This window comes from Rhinopithecus roxellana, chromosome 10, assembly GCF_007565055.1.
Source record: "Rhinopithecus roxellana isolate Shanxi Qingling chromosome 10, ASM756505v1, whole genome shotgun sequence".
Classification (NCBI taxonomy): Eukaryota; Metazoa; Chordata; class Mammalia; order Primates; family Cercopithecidae; genus Rhinopithecus; species Rhinopithecus roxellana.
The window spans coordinates 85,678,649-85,702,082 of NC_044558.1; the positions used below are offsets into that span (position 1 = coordinate 85,678,649).

At 43.5% G+C, this 23,434-nt stretch overlaps 1 protein-coding gene across 2 annotated transcripts in view; it reads right to left on the minus strand.

Moving 5' to 3' along the window:
- The window catches only part of BICDL1 (BICD family like cargo adaptor 1), a 111,603-nt gene extending 88,495 nt beyond the window's left edge, over window positions 1-23,108 (minus strand). The window contains exons 1-2 of one of the 2 annotated variants that reach the window (XM_010368278.2): window positions 22,006-23,108; window positions 13,583-13,798 (exon numbers count right to left, since the gene is read on the minus strand). In XM_010368278.2, coding sequence (XP_010366580.1) covers window positions 13,583-13,798; window positions 22,006-22,437 — 648 coding nt within the window. In that variant the 5' untranslated portion in view covers window positions 22,438-23,108. The remainder of the gene's footprint in view (window positions 1-13,582; window positions 13,799-22,005) is intronic. The other variant, XM_010368279.2, reaches the window with a different exon arrangement.
- Between the last annotated feature and the right edge of the window lie 326 nt (window positions 23,109-23,434).

Sequence of the window (23,434 nt, forward strand, 5' to 3'; positions counted from 1 at the left end):
TTTATCACCAAAGGGATGGCTTATTTTACTTGTTGAGTCAGTAACAGCCCCACTGGAAGCAGCAGAGGACTGGGACCGCAGACCTGGGCAAATCACTTAACTTCCCTGGGGCTCAGCTTCCTTAACTAGTTGTAGATTAATGACTGCATATCATTTTTCCATAAACACAGATTAAAAAACCACTTTTTCCCTCAAATAAAATATTAAACAGAACTTCAATACATAAAACATTAAAATGCTCAGGTTGAAGTGAAAATGGGGAAGGGGACAGGAATCCACCAGATTAACCATTCCTTCAGCTCTTCCTTGCATCTATTCCCTGAGGCACCTCTTAGAGACCTATGGCTCCTCAGAATATAGTTTGAGAAAAGCTGATTTACACCAATGGTTTTCCAAATTATATGGGATTTTTCTGTTGGCACCCACAGCCCTTTTCCATATGAAATCTTATATGAAGCCTCAATAAACAGAACAGATAAACAGAACAGATAATCTTTTATTAAGTATTTTATAAATGTAAATGTATAAAATTCATAAACTCAAGAACAATTAGACCTTTTCAAAATAATTTGAAATTGGAGGACAAGGATGATGGTGGCAATCTTACTCAGTATTGATGTATTTATGAATTTAGTTGATTTTAAATATTGAAAACAAATTGTTTTATTCACCCAGTGAAGCAGTTACAAATGCAACCAGTTTTACTCAGTCCACCTTACAACTGCATAATACTCTTTAGTTAATAGAAGTGGCATGGGGGCTGCAGGCTGGCATCTCCACACATTCAGGTAAAGCTGGCAGCACAGGCTGAGGCACTGGTGGTCTTGCGTGTGTTCTATATAACCTCTATCTCAAGAGGGTCCATGATGACTCTTTTGGTAATGGTTGTTTGGAGTGTTACAAATTTTAGAAACACATTTAAATTTGCAGAATCCCTGAAGAGCAAACATTTCACAAACCACTGGTCCAGATAAACCAGAAGTTCTCTTTTAGCTCTAAAACACATATAATAGCACTGGACTATTGGCCCAGACGCCAATGAAGAGAAATGGAGAAGATGCTATCAGTGTCAAAACATTACTTGCTTTTCTGTTGACGGTTCATTCACTGGATACAGATATTTTGTTTTTCAAAGCAACAATACTTAGGAACCAGAACTATGGGCTAACCAGCGTAAGGAACAAAAGAGTGTAGAGTATGCTGCCAACTTTTTGTCTGCCTGTCAACTCCAACCTTCCTACCATCTGCAACCTTCCTACCATTTGCCAAGGACAAAATTTGGGGGCCCCACCTCACATCAGGCAAGGATAGCTCATTAAACTCTGTTTTTATCTCTCCTACACAATATACCAGGCTGTCTACAGGGATTAAGTGAATCCAGATTTCAAGGTAAAAAGAAAGAATGACTGCCACATTAAGCCAAATCTAGAAGCATTAAAAAGATCTACCCCTACAGTAATTAATCCGAATCTTGGGCCTTACAACCTCCAAAATTTAGGCCCAATATACTAGAACTTTAGGCGTTCCTCTTTTGAAAAAGAAAACCAGAACTAGATACTTGTAGCCCACACAACCAACCTGAAGACTCTTGAATAAGGCATGGCTCTTGGTAAATAACTAAGAACAGGCTCAGCCGGGCACAGTGGCTCATGCCTATAATCCCAGCACTTTGGGAGGCCGAGGAGGGTGGATCACGAAGTCAGAAGATCGAGACCATCCTGGCCAACATGGTGAAACCCCATCTCTACTAAAAATACAAAAATTAGGCCGGGCGCGGTGGCTCAAGCCTGTAATTCCAGCACTTTGGGAGGCTGAGACGGGTGGATCACGAGGTCAGGAGATCGAGGCTAACACGGTGAAACCCCGTCTCTACTAAAAAAAAAAATACAAAAAGCTAGCCGGGCGAGGTGGCGGGCGCCTGTAGTCCCAGCTACTCGGGAGGCTGAGGCAGGAGAATGGCGTGAACCCGGGAGGCGGAGCTTGCAGTGAGCTGAGATCCAGCCACTGCACTCCAGCCTGGGCGATAGAGCGAGACTTCGTCTCAAAAAAAAAAAAAAAAAAAAAAAAAAAAAAAAAAAAAAAATACAAAAATTAGCTGGGTATGATGGCGTGTGCCTGTAATTCCAGCTACTCAGGAGGCTGAGGCACGAGAATTACTTGGACCCAGGAGGTGGAGGTTTCAGTGAGCCGAGATTGCACCACTGCACTCCAGCCTGGCAACAGAGGAGCAAGACTCCATCTCAAAAAAAAAAAAAAAAAAAAAAGAACAAGCTCAACTAATCAATACCAAGAATCTACCAAAAAAAGAACCCCTATGCTAGAAGAATAAGCAATTACCACCCTAATGTGTTTAACCTACTAATTAGCAACAGTACAATCTGGAAATGCTGAAAAATCTGTCTTCACAGAAGAGAGTTCCTATGTAAAAGGCCCTTTTCTGTTTTAGCTGAAGTGGTCCTCTCAACATACCATTTTTAATCCTACTAGTACATCCTGAATACAACAAACATTGCTAAAACTGAATTCCAAACCTTTGGATTCATTTTACCTAGTGATGTAAAAGGCATCCAAAACAATACCACCCAGCAAATATCAACCAAAAAATCAACCAAATCAATGAGATAGAAATACATACAAAGTGGTTTTTATATCTGATTGACTACCCATCCTGGAAAATGTACAAAAAGCCAATCCTCACGCCAGTGGTTAACAGGTAACCTTTGCAAGGCCTTGAGCAAGTGTCACCAAACTTCTGTCTGACCCTCAGTTTCCTTATCTGCCAAATAAAGAGTAATTATTGGCTGGGCACAGTGGCTCACACCTATAATCCCAGCCTTTTGGGAGGTCGAGGCAGGCGGATCACTTGAGCCCAGGAGTTCAAGACCAGCCCGGGCAGCATGGTGAAAGTCATCTCTACAAAAAGTATAAAAAATTAGCCAAGCTAATTGTGTGTGTGTGTGTGTGTGTGTGTGTGTGTGGTGGCGTACAGCCGTAGTCCCAGCCACCTGGGAGGCTGAGGTGGGAGAATCACCTGAGCCCAGGAGGTCAAGGCTACAGTGAGCCACGACGGTGCTGCTGCACTCCAGCCTGGACAACAGTGTGAGACCCTGTCTCAAAAAAAAGAAAGAAAGAAAGAAAAGAAAGAAAAGAAAGAAAAGAAAGAAAAGAAAAGAAAAGAAAAGAAAGAAAGAAAGAAAGAAAGAAAGAAAGAAAGAAAGAAAGAAAGAAAGAAAGAAAGAAAGAAAGAAAGAAGAAAGAGTAATTATCTTGACTTCCATCATAGGCGGGAATGGGATCAGAAGAGGTCACATATGAGAACATCCTTTGGAAATTTAAATTGCTGTTATTTGGTTGAGATATTATCTTGTTTTCATAACCTCTTTCAAGAATAGGATGACTAAAAATTGCCAGCTTCTGTAAACGAAGCAGACTTTTTAAGAAAAAAACAAACAATACAGCCCCCACCTCAAAAGAAACAAAAGCCCATTCAGCAATTAAAACTTCTGATGCACAGCTGTTGCTCACCGTAAAGTGTCCTAGAAACAAAAATGGTTCTGCATCACTCAACAGAGGCAGAGTGGCGGTGACACTTATGGACACTGTCTTTAACTTCAAGAAAGGAACCTGGGAGAAATTTGCTTCAAGAAGTGTACCAGACGCAGAGTTGCTAATCCAAAATGAGCTGTTTAAAGAACAAAGATCTGTTTACCCTTCAGAGGAAAATTAGTCTTTTCAGAGAAGATTAGTTTCAGCTAGTATGCAAACTGTATTCTTTGTGTGTGGATAAGGCATTAGAGGCTGACTGAGGACAACAGCTCCAAACAGGCAGGAAACAGAAAAAGCACCTGTTTGCATTAACTTCCTCCTACACATCTCACCTCACAGACATGAACTCAGAAGGTGGTTCTTCTAGGAGCTGAGTGTGTGTACGTGGGGTGGGTGGGGGACACTCCTGTCTGAATTAAGCTTCTGTCACTATGAATGAGGAAATTCTTGGTGACAACCTCACAAAAGGTACTAGAACAGAGTCTCAGGTCCTGAGAGACCTCAGAAGGCTGCAGAAATTTAACTCAGTATTTCACCTCAATACAACAGAATTCTCATTTGTTCTACTTATGTGAAACTAATATGGATATGTAAAGGGCATCTCAACCTTAATCATCCACACAGTCTAAGATGAATTATTTGACTTTAAATTCCAACCTATCCCTCTTTCCTTCCTCTAGCCTTTGGTCTCTCAAGTTAATGATGCCACTATTCCTCCAGCAGCTCAAGACAAAAACCTAGGAGTCACGTTTGATTATTTTTTCTTTAACCTTCCTTCCCACAACCATTTATTCCATTAGTAAGTCTTGTTGGTTCTACCTTCAAAACATATATCCAACCTAACCTGTTTCAACACTTCCATAATCAAAACTACTATCAATTCTACCTGGGGAGTCACTTCTTCATCTATCTGTATCCCTCCACCCTCAGTCCAATAATCCATCCTCCTAGAGTAACTAGAGTAACCTTTTAAAAGTTGTTATCAATCAGGTCATGATGCTCCCCTGCCAAAAACATATCACTGGCTTCCCAGCACACTGAATAAAACCCCTGGTAGCTGGCAAGGTCCTATGGAAATCTGGCTGCTGATTACCTCTCTGATCTCATCTCCTAACCCCTCCCAAGCTGACCACACCCCAGTCATAGCAGCCTTCTTTCCACTGTTCCTAGGCTTTTACATGTTTTTTTTGCCGGGAATACTCTTTTGCTCCTTTTTATTCTGCTCAAACTTCACCTCCCCAAAGGTTCCTTCCTGAGAATCCTATCAAATATTGAGTTGTCTCTACAGCTACCACTTTCTTCTCCTTTCCTGGTTTTATTTTATTCATAGTACTATCACTAGCTGATTTGTCTGTTTACATATTTCCTTCTTCACTGTCAACCTCCTGCATTATTTTCAGACAGGGAATTCACCTTGTTCACTGTAGTATCACTGTTACTCAGAACAGTGACTTCACATATAGTAGGTGCACATTATAAGTATTTGTTGAAATGAATTAATGATTTTTAAAATTGTGAAATATAACATATATAAAGATAAATACATAAAACAAATATATCTTGCTTAACAAATAATTATAAAGCAAACACCCACATAATTCCCACCAAGGTCAAGAAACAGAACACTGCCAGCTTTCCAGAAGCCTCCTCTCCAGGCACCATTCCATGATGACAGGTATCCTCCCTCTCAAACACACACATTCCCCAGGTAACCATTATCTTGACTTTTGTGATGATAATTACCTCAGTTTTCTTTATAGTTGTACTACATATGCATACAGAATGACAGGTTTTGCACTCTTGATGAAGGTAGATATGAGGAGAGTATAGACTATAAAAACATTCTCAGAGCGATGATAGTATCTAATAAAACTTTAAATGTACATACCCTTTGACCTAGCCATCCTGTTTGTAGCAATCTATCCTAGAAAAATGTTAAGAGTGCAAAAATATATGAACAAGGATGTTCACTGCAGCAGTGTTTCTAACACTAAATCACTATAACCAACACATATGCCCATCAATAACACAGCTGTTACATTAGCCATGGTACCTCCATATGTGCTATATGGAATACTATATACAACCATTTTAAATGCTTAAAAAAAAAAGTCCAAGATATAGTAAGTGAAAAAAAAATTTTAAAAACCATTTTGTTTAAAATGAAAGCAAAAACAGCTGGACGTGGTGGCTCACACCTGTAATGCCAGTACTTTGGGAGGCCAAGGCGGGAGGATTACCTCTTGAAGCCAGGAGTTTGAGACCAGTCTGCCAACATGGCAAAATCCCATCTCTACTAAAAACACAGAAATCAGCCAGGCATGGTGACACTCGCCTATAATCCCAGCTACTTGGGAGGCTGAGACACAAGAATCATTTAAACCCAGGAGGCGGAGGTTGCAGTGAGCCGAGATTGTGCCACTACACCCCAGCTACTGCACTCTGGAAGACAGAGCAAGACTCTGTCTCAAAAACAAACAAAAAGAAAGCAAAATAAGTAGAAAAGTTATGTACAACGTGTGTGTGTGTATCACATATGAAAAAATACAAAAAAAAAAAACTAACACCAAACCGTGGCTAGTATTTTATTCGGAAGAGGATCATGGGAGATTTTCACTGTTTACACTGAACATTTCGCTATTGTCTCAATATTATTTCCCAGTGAACATGAATTCTTTTTGCCATCAGAAAACATAATAAACATTTTTTAAATTTAAAACTCTATAGGCCGGGTATGGTGGCTCATGCTTGTAATCCCAGCACTTTTTGAGGCCAAGGTGGGCAGATCACCTGAGGTCAGGAGTTTGAGACTAGCCTGGCCAACATGGTGAAATCTCATCTCTACTAAAAATACCAAAAGTTAGCTGGATGTAGTGGCGGGCGCCTGTAATGCCAGCTACTCAGGAGGCTGAGACAGGAGAATCCCTTGAACCTGGGAGGCTGAGGCTGCAGTGAGCTGAGATCGTGCCGTTGCACTCCAGCCTGGGCAACAAGAGTGAAAATCCGTCTCGAAAACAAACAAACAAACAAATCTATAAAACTTAAACTTAGGATAGAGGCAAAACTAGAATTTCTGAATATCTGCTAAGGAATATTCAGTAAAGCTAAGTTCCTTAAGAAGCCGACCCTATCCTAGCCAGATAAATCAAAGTTCATAAAAAGAACACCCCATTGGGAACCAATCTTTCATAAACATAGATTTCAAACTTCCTGGCTTCACCTAACTATAATCGATCTTTGTTTCTTTATTTCAGTCTCTCCTTCATCAATCTTTAGACCATTTCTCCAGGTATCTCTTGGTCTAATCCCTTCTAGTTTAAAGTACAGGCTTTGGATTCTCCTGGCCTTGGACCTAGGCCTAACTTCCTGTTGAATGCTCTTTATCACCCTCCCTATCTCAGTGACTCTATAGTAGAAACCCATCTTGGTTTCATTCAGCCTTTGAAACAGCCCCTTTTATACACTGCTACCAATACAGCTTCTCCTTTTGGGTATTAGGTAGTAATACCCAAAGCCATAGTGACAAGGCACATGACCCCAATTCTGGATGTGAGAAATTGGGGAGAGGTTTGTTAGAGACACTTGTAGCACTGTGATGAGAGGAAAGGGATAAATGGAGGGGGCTCTGGGAAAACAAATGCAAAAAGGATATAACACAATACCTAAATAAATAATAAAAGAAAAAAATAATTATTTCAAGGTGAATTCTCAAGAGTTTCACTCTTGAAGAAGCCATCAGGGCTGCACAGCGAGCAATCATATATCCTACATGAGGCTCTGCTCAGAAGCAATCACCATTCAGCTTTCCAAAAGAGAACCTCTGGCTCCCTCCTTCTCCATACTACAGACCATTTGGAGCATGAGAACAGATGAGATGACACAGAGTTGGAGACAGGGAGTTCTTTTGTCCAGTGTACGCTCCCAGGAAGGACAGGAAAGCCATAGTGACACCTAAACACAAATAATGGCCACGAGACAAGAATTTTTTGTAAAAGCTGAAAGGCTCATTTCCATACCCATCAGCAGAGTCAGAGAACTACAGAACCAGTCTCTCTGTAACTGACCAACCTGCAGACCATGGAGAAGCACAGTGCAATGCAAAAGGACCTGCAGACTTGAAATCAATGCACAAAAGCTCTGTCCATTCTCATATGTAGTCACACTTCTCAATTCATTGAAGACTGGCTTTTTATGCAATTCCAGGAGTATCTATGATAATAATATTAGGTCTCTAGGCAACTGAGTCACCATTAGCTATGGGTTGCCTGTCAAAGCACTGACATCCATGGCATCTTTGACAACTGGTTTTCAAACAGCATACACACAGCCTAAGACTGAGTGTGAAAGTCAGGAGTGCACTTCTACAGGCTGAAGTGGAGGGGTAGTGTATTCTTGACGGTTCCTTATTGGGTATTTTACATAATCATTTAACAACAACCACAAAACCCAACCATCTTTTTTTGAATGCCCACTCTGCTAGATACCTGTTTATAACAATAAACAAGACAGATGGAGTCCCTGTTCTCATAGAGTTTTACAATCTAACAATATTCATCAAAGAATGCTGTTCCCTTGGCTCTTCCACAGCTGGCTCCTCACCCGTGGGGTCTCATCTCAGATACTGTCTCCCCACAGAAGCCTTCCCTACCGACTTTTTTTTTTTTTTTTTTTTTAAGATGTGGTCTTGCTCTGTTGCCCAGGCTGAAGTGCGGAGGAGCAATCTCGGCTCACTGCAGCCTTGGCCTCCCAGGTTCCAGCGATTCTCCTGCCTCAGACTCCCGGGTAGCTGGGGATTACAGGCTCACGATACCATGCCCGACTAATTTGTGTATTTTTAATAGAGACAGGATTTTACCATGTTGGCCAGGCTGGTCTCGAATGCCTGACTTCAGGTGATCCGCCCACCTTGGCCTCTCAAAGTGCTAGGATTACAGGCGTGAGCCACCATGCCCTGCCCCCTACCGACTCTTTCTAAGGTAGAAAAAGCTCCCTGCTTTCTAGTCAGTCTCCATCAAATCACCCTTCATACTACCTAATGCAATCTGCATCTTGTGGATTGTTCAGTTATTTATACATCTTCTCCTACTAGCTTCGTAAAACAGAGGACTTGTGTTCTCCACTGTATTCCCAATGCCTTGACCAATAAATATTTGCTGAATGTTGAATTAAAGAAGATCTAAAAGAATAATAAAGGCTTTCATATTTTACTCTAAGGAATAGAATGCAGGTTAGTCATTAGAGGAGGGTAATGAGAGAGGTGGATTGGGACTTTCTTAAAGAATAAAATTAAGGGTTCTAAGTATCTTCCCATGAACCATGGCAGCTCTTAGTCATATGGCCAAAGGCTTATGTATCTTTGGTATATAAATATGTTATTAAGTGTATGGAATCCCCAAGAAAATTGACACTACTGTGAACACCTCCCACAGACAGCACTGATTAAGATCCAAGAGTTGTATCTGTTGGTAAGAAAACCCCAACACGGCCGGGCGCGGTGGCTCAAGCCTGTAATCCCAGCACTTTGGGAGGCCGAGACGGGCGGATCATGAGGTCAGGAGATCGAGACCATCCTGGCTAATACGGTGAAACCCCGTCTCTACTAAAAAATACAAAAAAAAACTAGCCGGGCGACGAGGTGGGCGCCTGTAGTCCCAGCTACTCGGGAGGCTGAGACAGGAGAATGGCGTGAACCCGGGAGGCGGAGCTTGCAGTGAGCTGAGATCCGGCCACTGCACTCCAGCCTGGGCGGCAGAGCAAGACTCCGTCTCAAAAAAAAAAAAAAAAAAAAAGAAAACCCCAACACATTTCTTATGGGTTGAATTATGTTCCCCTTCTCCTATCCATATACTGAAGTTCAAACCCCAGTACCTCAGAATGTGACCTTATTTAGAGACAGGGTCTTTACATAGGTAATCAAATTAAAATGAGGTCATTAGGGTGGGTCTAATGCAATATGGCTGGCGTCCTTATAAGGTTAGGAGAAATGAGTGACTGCTATGGGTACAGGGTTTCTTTTGGGGAGGGTGACATGTGCTCTAATTAGATAATGGTGATGGTGGTACAGCTCTGTAAATAACTAAAAACTATGTAATTATATGCTTTTAAAAGTTTTTTTTTAAGAGACAAGGTCTCACTCTGTCACTCAGGCTGCAGTGCAGTGTGGTGTGATCATAGCTCATTGCAGCTGCAAATTCCCAAGCTCAGGCAATCAGCTAGGACTACAGACAGGCACGCACCACTACACATGGAGAATTAAACATTTTTTTTTGTAGAGACAGGGTCTTACTGTATAGTTCGGGCTAGTCTCAAGCTCCTGGCCTCAAGTGATCCTCCTGCCTCAACCTCCTGAAGTGCTGGGATTATAGACATGAGCCACTGTGCTAAGTCCCAAATTGTACCCTTTTAAAGGGTAAACTCTATGGTATGTGAATTATATCTCAATAAAGCTGTTTTTTTTTTTTTTTTTTTTTTTTTTTTTTTTTTTTTTTGAGACGGAGTCTAGCTGTCGCCCAGGCTGGAGTGCAGTGGCGCGATCTCGGCTCACTGCAAGCTCCGCCTCCTGGGTTTACGCCATTCTTCTGCCTCAGCCTCCCGAGTAGCTGGGACTACAGGCGCCCGCCATCTCGCCCAGCTAGTTTTTTTTGTTTTTTTAGTAGAGACGGGGGTTTCACCATGTAGACCAGGATGGTCTCGATCTCCTGACCTCGTGATCCACCCATCTCGGCCTCCCAAAGTGCTGGGATTACAGGCTTGAGCCACCGCGCCCGGCCAATAAAGCTGTTATTAATAAAGAGAAGAGCAGCCTTGGAGGCCAACGAAGCCAATGAGATGTATGTAAACTCTGGATGAAGGTATCAAAGAAATACTGTACTACATTTTAGACATTATACATTTCATATTTATAAAAACACACTATAAACACTACAAGAAAAGTATAGCCTTCTACTACCTCTGTTGATTATGTTGTCCTAGGAGAATCTTAATTCACTTCAAAATATTTAACTCCTCTAGTTCCTGGATACTCAGTTAATAAAACGCTATCTAAACTTGCTGCTGATGGAAACCCCAGGGGCTGGTCCTGCTTGAAAAAAGGGAAAAAGCTGTAAAACTCAACAAGGGCCCATATTCAAGGCCAGAGAGAATAACAAAAATCTAGATTTAGTAGAAATGTGATCCTCCTACATTCTTTTAGGAGCAGCTTATCAGGATTTTCTAAAAAACATTAGGCAAAGTGAACAAATTATAAAGACACTGCTTTAGTAAAATAACCAACAACACTGAAACAAATCCTTACCTTCATACGCTGTTTAACATAAACACATTATCTCATTTTTCATTTCAACAGTACTTGTATTAGGCATAAATTTTTACACCCATTTTAAAGAAAAGGAAACTGAGGCACAAAGTCACCCCGTTAATGAGTACCAGAGTCAGATTCAAAGCTCTATGAGCTTTTGCTATGTCACACTGAGATCTGCTTTTTCCCTTCATCTCTCTTGGTCACCTGTCTTTCACAGCACTGAGTCTGCTTTAGCTCATGTTATTTTGTAACATGAACTTAGCCCCCAAGAAATCTTAAATTCCCATTTAATTTTTCTGGTTTGTGGCATTCATTCTATAAGTCTCCATAAGAAACACTCAAAGTATGTATTAAATGTTTTTGAACAAATAAATCAGTCTAGCCAGGCCTCTCTGGTTGAATCTTTTATGAATAATGAAAGAAAATAGTCAAAAACATAAACATTTTTACAAGGAGAGAGATTCCGTTCCCAGTTGCTGAAAAAAGGTTTTAGAACTGAATCAGAAATCCTGTTACTGAGCTGGCTCTGTGAAGTGACTTCCTGAACTATCCAACTCCTACTTCTCAGACAAGTAAACAGTGACTGGATTCTCCAGATGGGAAACCTGCAGGCAAGATCTTTAGCTCTATCTATTGCCTGAATCCTCACCTCTCACAAACATTCTGGTATTTCCCTGCAACTATTTTCCTAATTACTAAGCATCATTTTCCGTCTTTCTCCCTCTCCTCTACCTTTCCTTCTTCTCCTCCCTTCCCTACTGGTGGAATTTACTTCCCATATTCTTGTGAGACATGCTTTTTCACTGGCCTCAGAATAACTACAGGAAGCAACTACAACACAAACTAGTGAAATAACTTCATATAGCATCACCCATCGAATTAGTGGAAGATCCAGGAATTTATGAAATGCTGCCCTATTTACACTTTTCCCTAAGACCAAAGCACCAAACACTAACCATGCAGACACGGCACTGCTCCCATGAGAACATCAGCGCTGAGGGATGATATCAGAGAAGTTCTTTTTTCTCTGGTAACTGAAGAGTTGGTTGTTTTATTTTCAATATACAAGAAGGGCTGACGTACAATAGTAAATCCAAGTCTTAATTTTCTAAAATAGGTGGATTTATAGACCAAGGTATTAATAACATTCCTGCATTTGTTTAAAAGGTATGTTCTATATTTAAATTAGATTTCCATCTATTTTGCCTCAACCTCCTTCCTTGAAATTATTTTACAGCCTTGACTTTGGTTAATACTTTCATGACACCACCTTAGAAAGGTACAAATAAAGAATGTTTACTAAATGTGGAAATAAAACAAATTTTCAATACAGATACACATTTCTTTTCATATTTAAACAATACAAAAAATGTACATTCACAAATGCAACATCAATAAAACTCAATTGCTCTAGAAATTTTCCCTAAGCTTAAAAAGTTTAAAGACAGTACCTTTTAATATTTTAACTAAACATAATTTTGCCAGTGATAGACTTTCTGTAGGTAAAGTAATCATGAACTTTCAGAGCTATAAAAATGTCAGAAGTCATTAAGCACAACCCCTTCATTTTAAAAATGAGAAAACTCCCAAGTTAAGTGATTGTTGAAGCGTGTTAACCACAAGCATGCATCTTGGCTCCTGACCCTTAGTTCAGTAACACCAAAGTTCTTGTAGACAGAAATACTGAACTTTGTTAAAAACAAAGGCATACGGCCGGGCGCGGTGGCTCAAGCCTGTAATCCCAGCACTTTGGGAGGCCGAGGCGGGTGGATCACGAGGTCAGGAGATCGAGACCCTCCTGGCTAACATGGTGAAACCCCGTCTCTACTAAAAATACAAAAAACTAGCCGGGCGAGGTGGCGGGCGCCTGTAGTCCCAGCTACTCGGAGGCTGAGGCGGGAGAATGGCGGGAACCCGGGAGGCGGAGCTTGCAGTGAGCCGAGATCGCGCCACTGCACTCCAGCCTGGACGACACAGCGAAACTCCGTCTCAAAAAAAAAAAAAAAAAAAAAAAAAAACAAAGGCATACAAAATTAGAATTGCTCTTATCATCTATATGACTGACATTACACAGAAGCTCTATTTCAACTTTTTGTTTTTTTCCAGACAGGCTCTCACTCTGTCGCCCAGGCTGGAGGGCAGTGGCATGACTGACCACAGCTCACTGCAGCCTTGACCTCCTGGGCTCAAGCGATCCCCCCACCTCAGCTTCCCAAGTAGCTGGGACCACAGGCAGGTGCCACCATGCCTGGCTAATTTTTAAAAAACTTTTGTAGAGATGAGGTCTCCTTATGTTGCCCAAATTGGTCTAAAGTGCTTCTCCCGCCTCGGCCTCCCAAAGCGCTGGGGTCACGGGCATGAGCCTTCATGCCCGACCTATTTCAACTTTTAGTATTTTACATCTTAAATTCTTTTTTTTTTTTTTTGAGGCGGAGTCTCGCTCTGTCGCCCGGACTGGAGTGCAGTGGCCAGATCTCAGCTCACTGCAAACTCCGCCTCCTGGGTTTACGCCATTCTCCTGCCTCAGCCTCCCGAGTAGCTGGGACCACAGGCGCCCGCCACCTCGCCCGGCTAGTTTTTGTATTTTTAGTAGAGACGGGGTTTCACCGTGTTAGCCAGGATGGTCTCGATCTCCTGACCTCGTGATCCGCCCGTCTCGGCCTCCCAAAGTGCTGGGATTACAGGCTTGAGCCACCGCGCCCGGCCGACATCTTAAATTCTTAATTTGTGACTCACCCTGCTGAGCTGATCCAATAGCCTTTGGTTCTGTTCCGACAGTTCCTGGACAGCCCGTGTTTTTTCTCGATCTGCTTCCCGCAGATGAACCTGCTGCCTCTCCAACTCATCCTGCAGCTGCTTCACATCGCTCTCCAGCTCTGACACTCGGCCTTCCCACTCCCCTTCTCGGTTCTCAAATCGTCTTCTCAATTCATGTTTCTCTTGTTCTAAGTGCTGGGTGAAAAGTAAAGAGGATTTAAACACTGATAAAAATTCCACAGCCTTTTATTTTTTCTCTCCACGCTCTCCTAACTTCTTTTTCCGAGTAAGTCAACACAATAAAACACCCTACCACGTAGGACAAGTTGCCCAATTCACAGCTACAAAAATATTCCTTCTTCCACATCAGGGAAGAAGCTGGCTTCACAAAGAGAACGCCATTCTTACTGAAAATACTTAGAGTTATTATGTTTATTCTTATCCTCAGGCATGAGGTTCTAGACTAGGGAGTTCACTTGAAATTTGCCAGTCATCTAATCAATTGGTGAACTATACATTTAAACAACTAAAAATGAGTCCCATAACTAAAATCCTTTTTGATTTTTTTGAGGTGGAGTCTTGCTCTGTCCTCCAGGCTGGAGTGCAATGGTGAGATCTTGGCTCGCTGCAACCTCTGCCTCTCAGGTTCAAGCAATTCTCCTGCCTCAGCCTATTAAGCAGATGGAATTACAGGAACGCACCATGACACCAGGATACTTTTTGTATTTTTAGTAGAAATGGGGTTTTACAATGTTGCTCAGGTTGGTCTCCATTTCTTGACCTGGTGATCCCCCCGGCCCGGCCTCCCAAAGTGCTGGGATTACAGGTGTGAGCCACCGCGCCCCGCACCTTCCCTACTTTTTATAAGGAGGCTTTCTATTATCCATGGCACAATACCAGGCTCTTACTATCACAGAATTTTTCAGAGATGGAAAGAACTCCAGGTATCTTTTCAATTAACCATCTCTTCTTACAAATGAAGCAACAGAAGAGGTTAAGTGACAATCTCAAGGTCAGTACTAGTAAATGGCAAAGCAGCGATTGTCTGTCAGTTGACTCTGGTTCTCCAAGTCACAGCTCAATAAATATGTGCTGCTATATAAAGTAATGTAATTCAAAATCATTAGGGCAAGTTCAGGTTCAGGGCTACCTTAAATCATGGCCCATTAAGCCTTGCATATTTATTTCTGGTACATTCATTCATTCTTGAGCACCTACTATGGGCCAAGCACTGTCCTAGGGACATTTTTTTTTTTTTTTTTTGAGACGGAGTCTCGCTCTGTAGCCCAGGCTGGAGTGCAGTGGTGCGATCTCCGTTCACTGCAAGCTCCGCCGCCTCCCAGGTTCATGCCATTCTCCTGCCTCAACCTCCCTAGAAGCTGGGATTACAGGTGCCCACCACCACGCCCGGCTAAATTTTTTGTATTTTTAGTAGAGACGGGGTTTCACCGTATTCGCCAGGATGGTCTCGATCTCCTGACCTCGTGATCCGCCCGCCTCGGCCTCCCAAAGTGCTGGGATTACAGGCGTGAGCCACCATGCCCGGCCCCTAGGGACATTCTAATAAGCAAAACAGACATGATCCTTGCCTGTATACAGTTTTCATTCTAGTGGGAGAGACTGATAAAACAAATTGCATATGAAAGATGGTATGCAGGAAAAGTACATATGGTCTAATGTAGCAGCTCAATAAAACAAGTTTCCTTTGGATTGAGGGAAATAAAAACATCTTTTTGTGGCCAGGCGCAGTGGCTCACGCCTGTAGTCCCAGCACTTTGGGAGGCTGAGGCGGGCGGATCATGAGGTCACAGGATCGAGACCATCCTCGCTAACACGGTGAAACCTCATCTCCACTAAAAATACAAAAACCGAAATTAGCCAGGCTTGGTGGCAGGCACCTGTAGTCCCAGCAACTCAGGAGGCTGAGGCGGGAGAATGGCATGAACCTGGGAAGCAGAGCTTGCAGTGAGCCGAGATCGCACCACTGCACTCTAGCCTGGGCAACAGAGCGAGACTCTATCTCAAAAAAAACAAAAAAACAAAAAAAACTTTTTGTTTCTGAGATAAATATGCATGCCTCTGAAAAGAGTATGTTCTCCTACTTAAAAAGCACAGTACGTACAACAGCCAAATCTATACTTCAAAGACTCTAGGAAATCTAAGTGAAAGTAATGGTCCTGAACTTCTGGTGCTCTCAGAAACATTCTCGTGTAACTATTCAAAATACACCCTGGACCCCAATTCCTGAGATTGTGATTCAATAAATAATAGACTGAAGTCTAAGGCATCTATGCATGTGTGTGTGTGTATATCTGTATATGTATATATACTGAGTTCTACAGGAAATTCTGACACACTGAAGGTTGACATCAAGCACTGAGATTGTTTGAATGAGCTAAAATGCACATATGAATCTTCTCTTTCAGACTACTCAGTCATCTCCTTATCTTGAGAGGCTATACTCTCACTCTACTGAAGTTCTCACCATTCAAAATATCTTTCAGAATGCTTCTTTTGGAAAGCCGTAAGGGACAGCTTATAGTCATGCAAGAAAATAAGTTCCATTACTTCACATCTGGGGTGTGTCTAAAAAATGATATTAGCCTCCTTCATCCTGCCATTTTATTCTCCTTACTTTGTTGAGTAACTTTTGAATCATTCTGAAAGTCATTAACCCCAAAAAGATGAAAATTTACCATGACTGAGAGCAGTCAAAAGACTGTGCCAAAAGATAAAAACAGCAATGGAAAAGTAACATTCTGAGCACACTGGCAAAGGCAGTTTTCACCGAAAACTCCCAAGTTGACAACTTTAAGGGGACAACTCATTTGGAAATAGCCACTCGAATGTACCTGTTGAAAAAGACACATTATATTTTATACAGTCTGTTTGGAGCAATGTGGGAAAAGAAATGACAAGGGAGGGCCTTCTCATCAGTATGAGAATTTTTTGCTCTATGCATCCCTTGTAGTGCTTAACTTCCAAAAATGAGAATGTTTTAGTCACTGTAGAAACTTCAGCAAGATGGAATGCAGGAACAAATGCTAATTGCAATCCTAAAATTGTGATACTTGGTTTTATTCAATTTTTTCAAAATGAAAAAGATTGAGCAGAAGGCAATGGCAAGAACTCAGTAATCACAGTGTTACTGAGAGGCCAGATAAATTAGGCTTGTGTTCTAAAAGAACAGAGTGATTTAAAAATATTCAGCAAACAGCTGTTAGTGAAGAGCCCAACCAAGCAACTAAAACAATCCAATCCACTTGGGGGCAGGGCTGAGGACAGGTGGTGCTGATCAGTCTATTCAGTCCTTGTATTTCTTTGGACATGAGACAAACTTCCTATTTCGTGTTTCCCAATCCTGTGAAAATTCCAGGCTTTCCTATTAACAAACATACAGAATTTACCACTTTATACAGAATTTAGCATCTGCCCCGAGAAAAGTTTCTCCTAGAATTATATTTTCAATTAAGTGCTAAATTAACCAGAAAACTCTAGGGAGACTGTCAGGAAGTGTGAAGGTCAAGTTCTGCTTATGCTCTCCTTCGTTTCTCAGGGTTATATAGTATTTTAGAAAGTTCATATCAAAATTGTCAAGGTTATCAAAAATAAGGTTAGGAAACTTCCAGTTACAGCTAAGAGGAGCCTAAAGTGACACAAAAACTAAATGTAATATGGTATCCTGGAACAGAAAAAGGTATTAGATAAATGCTAAGATAATCTGAATAAATTGAAGACTTTAGTTAGTAGTCACATGAGTACTGGTTCAATAATCATGGCAAATGTACCATACTATTGTAAGATGTTAATAAGAGGAGGCTGGGTGCAGGGTATATGCAAACTCTCTGTACTATCTCTCCAGCTCTTCTGGAAACCTAAAACCATTTTAAAAAATAGTCTATGGCTGGGCGCAGTGGCTCATGCCTGTAATCCCAGCACTTTGGGAGGCCCAGGTGGGCGGATCATGAGCTCAGGAGTTTAAGACCAGTCTGACCAATATGGTGAAACCCTGTCTCTACCAAAAATACAACAATTAGCCAGGCATGGTGCACACCTATAGTCCCAGCTACTCGGGAGGCTGAGGCAGAAGAATCGCTTGAACCCGGGAGGCAGAGGTTGCAGTGAGCCAAGATGGTGCCACTGCACTCCAGCCTGGGCAACAGAGTGAGACTCTGTCTCAAAAAAAAAAAAAAAAAAAGTCTATTTAAAACTAAAATAATCCCACCACCCAAAATTAAGATCATTAGTCTACATAAAACAGGTCTTTACAGAAATGGATTTCTGCAAAAAAAAAAAAAAAGTGACAATATGCTCAGAAGTCCAGTGCATGGTTCTGAAAAGTACTGTTCTTTAAAGGTCCAAGTACTGAATGCAAATCAGAACCCCTGGGTTTTCTTCCCTAAAACTAGTGACTCCCATTATGTATTCATTTTCATCTTTTGTTTTTCCTTTAAAAAAAAATAGTACTGGACTAATGAGAATTGGCCTGGCTTAGGGAAGGAGGAGGAAAATATAACTGAGGGAAGAGGACAATCTCTGCAGTAAAGGGATAATCCACTCAGCCATGATGGAAAAAAGGAAGATCCTGTACATTAACAACAAATATTTAATTCCTGAAGAAAAAAAGTATATAAATACAAGTTACTGTCTTACTTCATATTCTAGGGAAAAAGCTAAGGACATGACTGGATATATAAGTTTTAAAAGCAAAAGAGCTAATTATAGATGAAAAGAAAAGAAATTTTTAAAAATGCCTTCAGAATGTTAAGCATCTGGGCTGTGTGCAGTGGCTCCCGCCTGTAATCCCAGCACTTTGGGAGGCTGAGGTGGGAGGATCACTTGAGGTCGGAGGATCACCTGAGGTCAGGAGTTCAAGAGCAGCCTGGCAAACATGGTGAAACCCCATCTCTAAAAATTACAAAAATTAGCCATGCCTGATTGTGGGTGGGTGTAATCCCAGCTACTTGGGAGCCTGAGGTGGGAGAATCGCTTGAATCCGGGAGGCAGAGGTTGCAGTGAGCTGAGATCATGCTATTGCACTCCAGCATGGACAACAGAGCAAGACTCTGTCTCAAAGGAAAAAAAAAAAGAACTTTAAGCATCTGATTCAGTGAATGAGTAATAAAATACAGTCAACTCAAGAGCGGAAAAAAGTGCCCAAACCTTACAGATTTTCCAATTAACCTGAATTTTCATTTAAACCCCAAGAGGCATATAACTAAAAAACTTCTATGTTAACCTTTAAACCACTGAAGACTTTAAATATTAATAGTATGGCTTTAATGACACAAAAGTGTAACATCAAGTACTTTAACGTTTGAAACGAAAAAAAACAAAATCTTGGGCTTAGCACACAGAACCAGAGAGGTATTTAATCTTAACTAATGAATAGGTAGAAAAGATCTTGAAAATGCCTTGTTTGTCCCAAAATTAGAAACGTGCCAGCCGGGCAGGGTGGCTCACGCCTGTAATCCCAGCACTCTGGGAAGCCGAGGCAGGCAGATCACGAGGTCAGGAGATCGAGACCATCTTGGCTAACACAGTGAAACCCCGTCTCTACTAAAAATACAAAAAAAAAAAAAATTGCCAGGCGTGGTAGTGGGCGCCTGTAGTCCCAGCTGCATGGGAGGCTGAAGCAGGAGAATGGCATGAACCTGGGAGGCGTAGCTTGCAGTGAGCCAAGATGGCGCCATTGCATTCCAGTCTGGGCATCAAAGCGAGACTCCATCTCAAAAAAAAAAAAGAGAAAGGTGCCGATTTTGTAGTAGTGGAGAAGATGGGACTAAAATAAAACCAGTCTCATTTTCAATAGTGAAAGTGGCATTCTCTCAGTCCACTCACATGTTTCTCTTTCAAACCACCCTGTAAGAAAAAGTGTTTTGAGTCCAAATGTCTGACAGTTCGTGGAATATTATAAACGCTTTTTTCTGGTCAAGTTCTCTCATGAATAAATGTGTCTTAAAGTATTGGTTTTATACTCCCAAGTGTTTGATTTAATTGAAAATACACTCCAGGCTCAATGGTTCAATCCTGTAATCCCACCATTTTGGAAGGCCAGGGTAAGAGGACTGCTTGAGCCCTCTAGTTTGAGACCAGCCTGGGCAACATAGTGAGGCCCCATCTCTAGGAAACATTTTTACAAAATTAGCCAGGCGTGTAGTATGCGCCTGTAGTCCCAGCTACTTAGGAGGCTGAGTGGGAGGGTCACTTGAGGGTGCAGTAAGCCATGACCAGCCTGGGGGATACAGTGAGATCTTGTCTAAAACAAAAAAAAAAGAAAGAGAAAGCAAAAGGTACAAAGTACAGTAGTTTGCACTAAATGTTAGAAAGTACTTTGTCTAAACAGACATTCTAAAACTTAGGTTGTTCACAAAATGTACTGTGGGGAAAACTAAACTGGAGGTGTCAAATAAAACAGTACTCTGTAAACCAGGTCTGTCACTCACATTAATACTAGAAGAATTAACAAGCAACTAAAGGTACTCTCTTAGTATCTTTAAGGTACATTTTTAAAACTTAAAAATTTTTTGTAATTGTCAAACATACCTAGAAGAAAGAATATAACTGACTCCCCTCATCACTGAGTTTTAACAATGATCAATATTTAGCCTTTAAGTATACGTTAAGTATATGTTAGTGACATTCACATTGTTGTGTGACTATCTCCAGAACTTAAAATTGAACTTTTAAAACTAGAGTTCATATGCTGACCTGCAGAGGAATGAAGATTTTAAAAAATAGTTTGAGTTTTAAACTAGTGTTGTCCATTAAGTAAATAATAAAATGTCAAAGACAATTTATTCTTTTACGATACAATTTTTTTTTGGTTACAATTCTGAAATCTTTGCCCTTGTTGAAGAAAGGTATAAAGGGTCCACATGGAACCCAGGATGTATGTAATTGTACACTCAGGATTACTATGAGATCTGGCACTAATCAAACTGATATGGTGTTCCTTTCAAGTTAGCTGTCCCTTCAATCAAGTCCTTCCCAGAAGAAATTTCAAATCGCAAGTATAAATCTCTGTAGTTGCGCTTCTTTACAAAGTCATATAATTGAATCTCTTTATAAAAAAAAAAAAGAAGGCTTTTTATTTCTAGACCTCTACTTCAAGTGAAAATTAAACAATTCAATTCATTAGGCTGCTTTTTGGCAGTCTAAATATAGGTTTCACAAACGACTTTTCAGAGACGTATCTCAGGAGTTCATCGACTGGCAGACCTAGTTAACAGGCCAACCAAACTACAGGGCACTCACAGGTTTCCTTTTTATATCCTGGATTTACTTTTATGTCTCTGGACTACAGGCATACTTAAATCTTATTATAGAATATTTCTGAATTTACATTCTGACTGTTCAACCAGTAGCAGTGATATGGAACCTGATTAGGGTCAATTTCAAACCTCATTCAGGTCTGTAGTATTCTCTTGCTGTAATAAGAATGAAAAGAGCTGGTTGCAACTAAACTAGGTAACAATAATAGTAAATGCACAGGCAGAAAAGGTAAGTCACAGGTGACTCCCTCTCCCCACCCCCTGCCCCTTTTTTGGCAATCTAATTTTTAGAAATGCTGGCATTCTGTACTGCATTCAAGGCCCTTTTCTAGTTAAGGGCAAGAAAACAAACAACTCTGAAAGACTGGCCCAGGGAATTGGCAGAAATATTACAGATACCTTAAGAGGTATTTTATAACAGAAGTTAAAGTAATATGGTTCTCATAGGTTGCATTTAGTCATTCAACTGCAAGCCTGAGACCCAGAACACAGAAAAGTACTGTTCAAATACACATAAATACTGAGGCCCAAATTAAATCCACTACCAGCGGTCACATGTTGAGCCCTGGCTCGCCTGATTTCTGCAATGGAACCACAATTCCTAATCCCTGAGCATCTGAAGGCTATATAAAGCTCCTTTAGGGGCACTTGTTTCCCACAACTCTGAGCTGCCAGGAAGTTAAGACAAGGGCATCTAGAAGCCTTAACGCCCAAACTGGAAAGCTTTAGGCTAACACCCTGATTAGAGATTAACTACTCTGAAAACCTGGAGCATATTTTAAATGCTTCCCGACTTTCTCATTTCTCTGTATGCAGACACCACCTCAGTGCTGTATAAATTAGTCATACTGTAAGCTCTATTTTAGATGCTGGATACAGTACGTATATAGAACGGCCCACAGCGGCTGAAGCCATGCATGGACCCATTTGCTGTGAGCAGGGTGGGGAAGTCAACTGGGTTCAATGAAATCTGATAATCCTCCATCCTCCCTCCCCCATTCATTCCAGATTTTCTGCGAGGTAGGATGAGCAACGAAGTGGGGGTGAGTGGCTCCCAAAACTGCCCAGGGCCGGGCGCGTGCCTGGGCGTCCCCTGCTCCCCACCCATCCCGGGCGGGAGGTCCTCACCTCAAGCTTGTCTGTCAGCTCCTTATGCATCTGCTCGTACTGCCGGCTCATGTCCTGGTTCCTCTCGAGCAGCGCCTTGCCCAGCCGGGCCGCCAACACCAGATCCTTCTCCTTCTGCCGGATCACCGACAGCAGCTCGGGGTCCTGGGAGGGCGGCGGCTGCGGTCCGGCCCCTTCGGCCAGAGACCCAGGCTCGGCCTGAGGGTGTTCCCCAGGGTCGGACGGCCGCTCCTCGGCCGCCAGCAGCGCCAGCTCCTCCTCTAACGCCAGTTCTAGCTCCCCGGAGCCCCCGGGGAAGGAGATGAGGGCGGCGGCGGCAGCGGGACTCTGGACTTCGTCCCGGGCCGCGGCGGGCAGCTCCATGCAGCAGGCGCTGTCCGGCTCGGCGGGTGCTGAAGCGCGGCCGGCCAAGCCCAGGCAGAAGGCGGACATGGCCCGCGCGCGCGGAGCCCGCAGCGGTGCGGCCCGGCCGGCGCGCGCCAGGCTGCAGGGGGGAGGGGCCCCGCCGCACCGCCCCGCGCCCCGCGCCTCGCCTCGCGCCGCGGCACGCGCCCCCCGGGTCCCCGCGAGCCCTGGGCGCGGCGCGCGCCGGCCCAACCCTCCCCCGCGCCGGCGGCACGCGCCCCCTCCCCCGCCCCCGGGCTCAGCTGCTCACGCGCGCGCGGGAGGAGGGGATGGGGATGGGGGTGGAGGTGGAGGTGGTGATGGGAACGGGAAGGCTGGGGAAGGGAAGACTCAGGAACGGAGGCTGAGGGGCGGCGAAGCGGGGCGGGGAAGGAAGCGAGGAGGAACGCCGCCGCCGGGTTCTCAGCCGCCCTGTTGCCGCTGCCGCTGCCGCTGCTGCTGCTGCCGCCGCCGGCCGGGCAGCGCCTCACGGGGCGGGCTGCGCTCCGCAGTCGCCGCGACGCTCGCTGCTACTGCTGCTGCTGTTGCCGGCGGCCGCTCTCTGCAGCCGCGCTCCATGACCCTCGGCTCGGCGGCAGCCCCAGCAGCAGCGGCGGCGACGGCGGCTGCTGCTGCAGGGGCCGAGGCGGCGGCTCCACATCGCGCGCCGTGCAACCCGGCGAGCTCTTTCCTGCCTTCCCCGGCTCCTCCCGGCTCACCGGGCCGGCAGCGCCCCGCCCCGGGCTTCCGGCCGCGTCCCCTCGCCCCGCCCCTTGCCGCCGCCTGACGCGCTAGGGCACCTGTTCGCCCCGCCCGCGCGGGATTCGCCGGCTCGCGGGTCTCCTCAGCGACGCCCAGGTGACGCCGGCGGCCTTAACCCCTGCGCTGCCTCACGCCCTGCGGGTGGCTGCGCGCGCCGCCTACGGGGCGGCTGGCGCATCTCTAACGGTCCTGGCCGCCTCACCGGCGCGGGCACGCCCCCAGCCTGGTACCCACTTCGGGACGCGGTTCCGCCCTCAGCCTTGCTCACAACACGGGTGTGGCC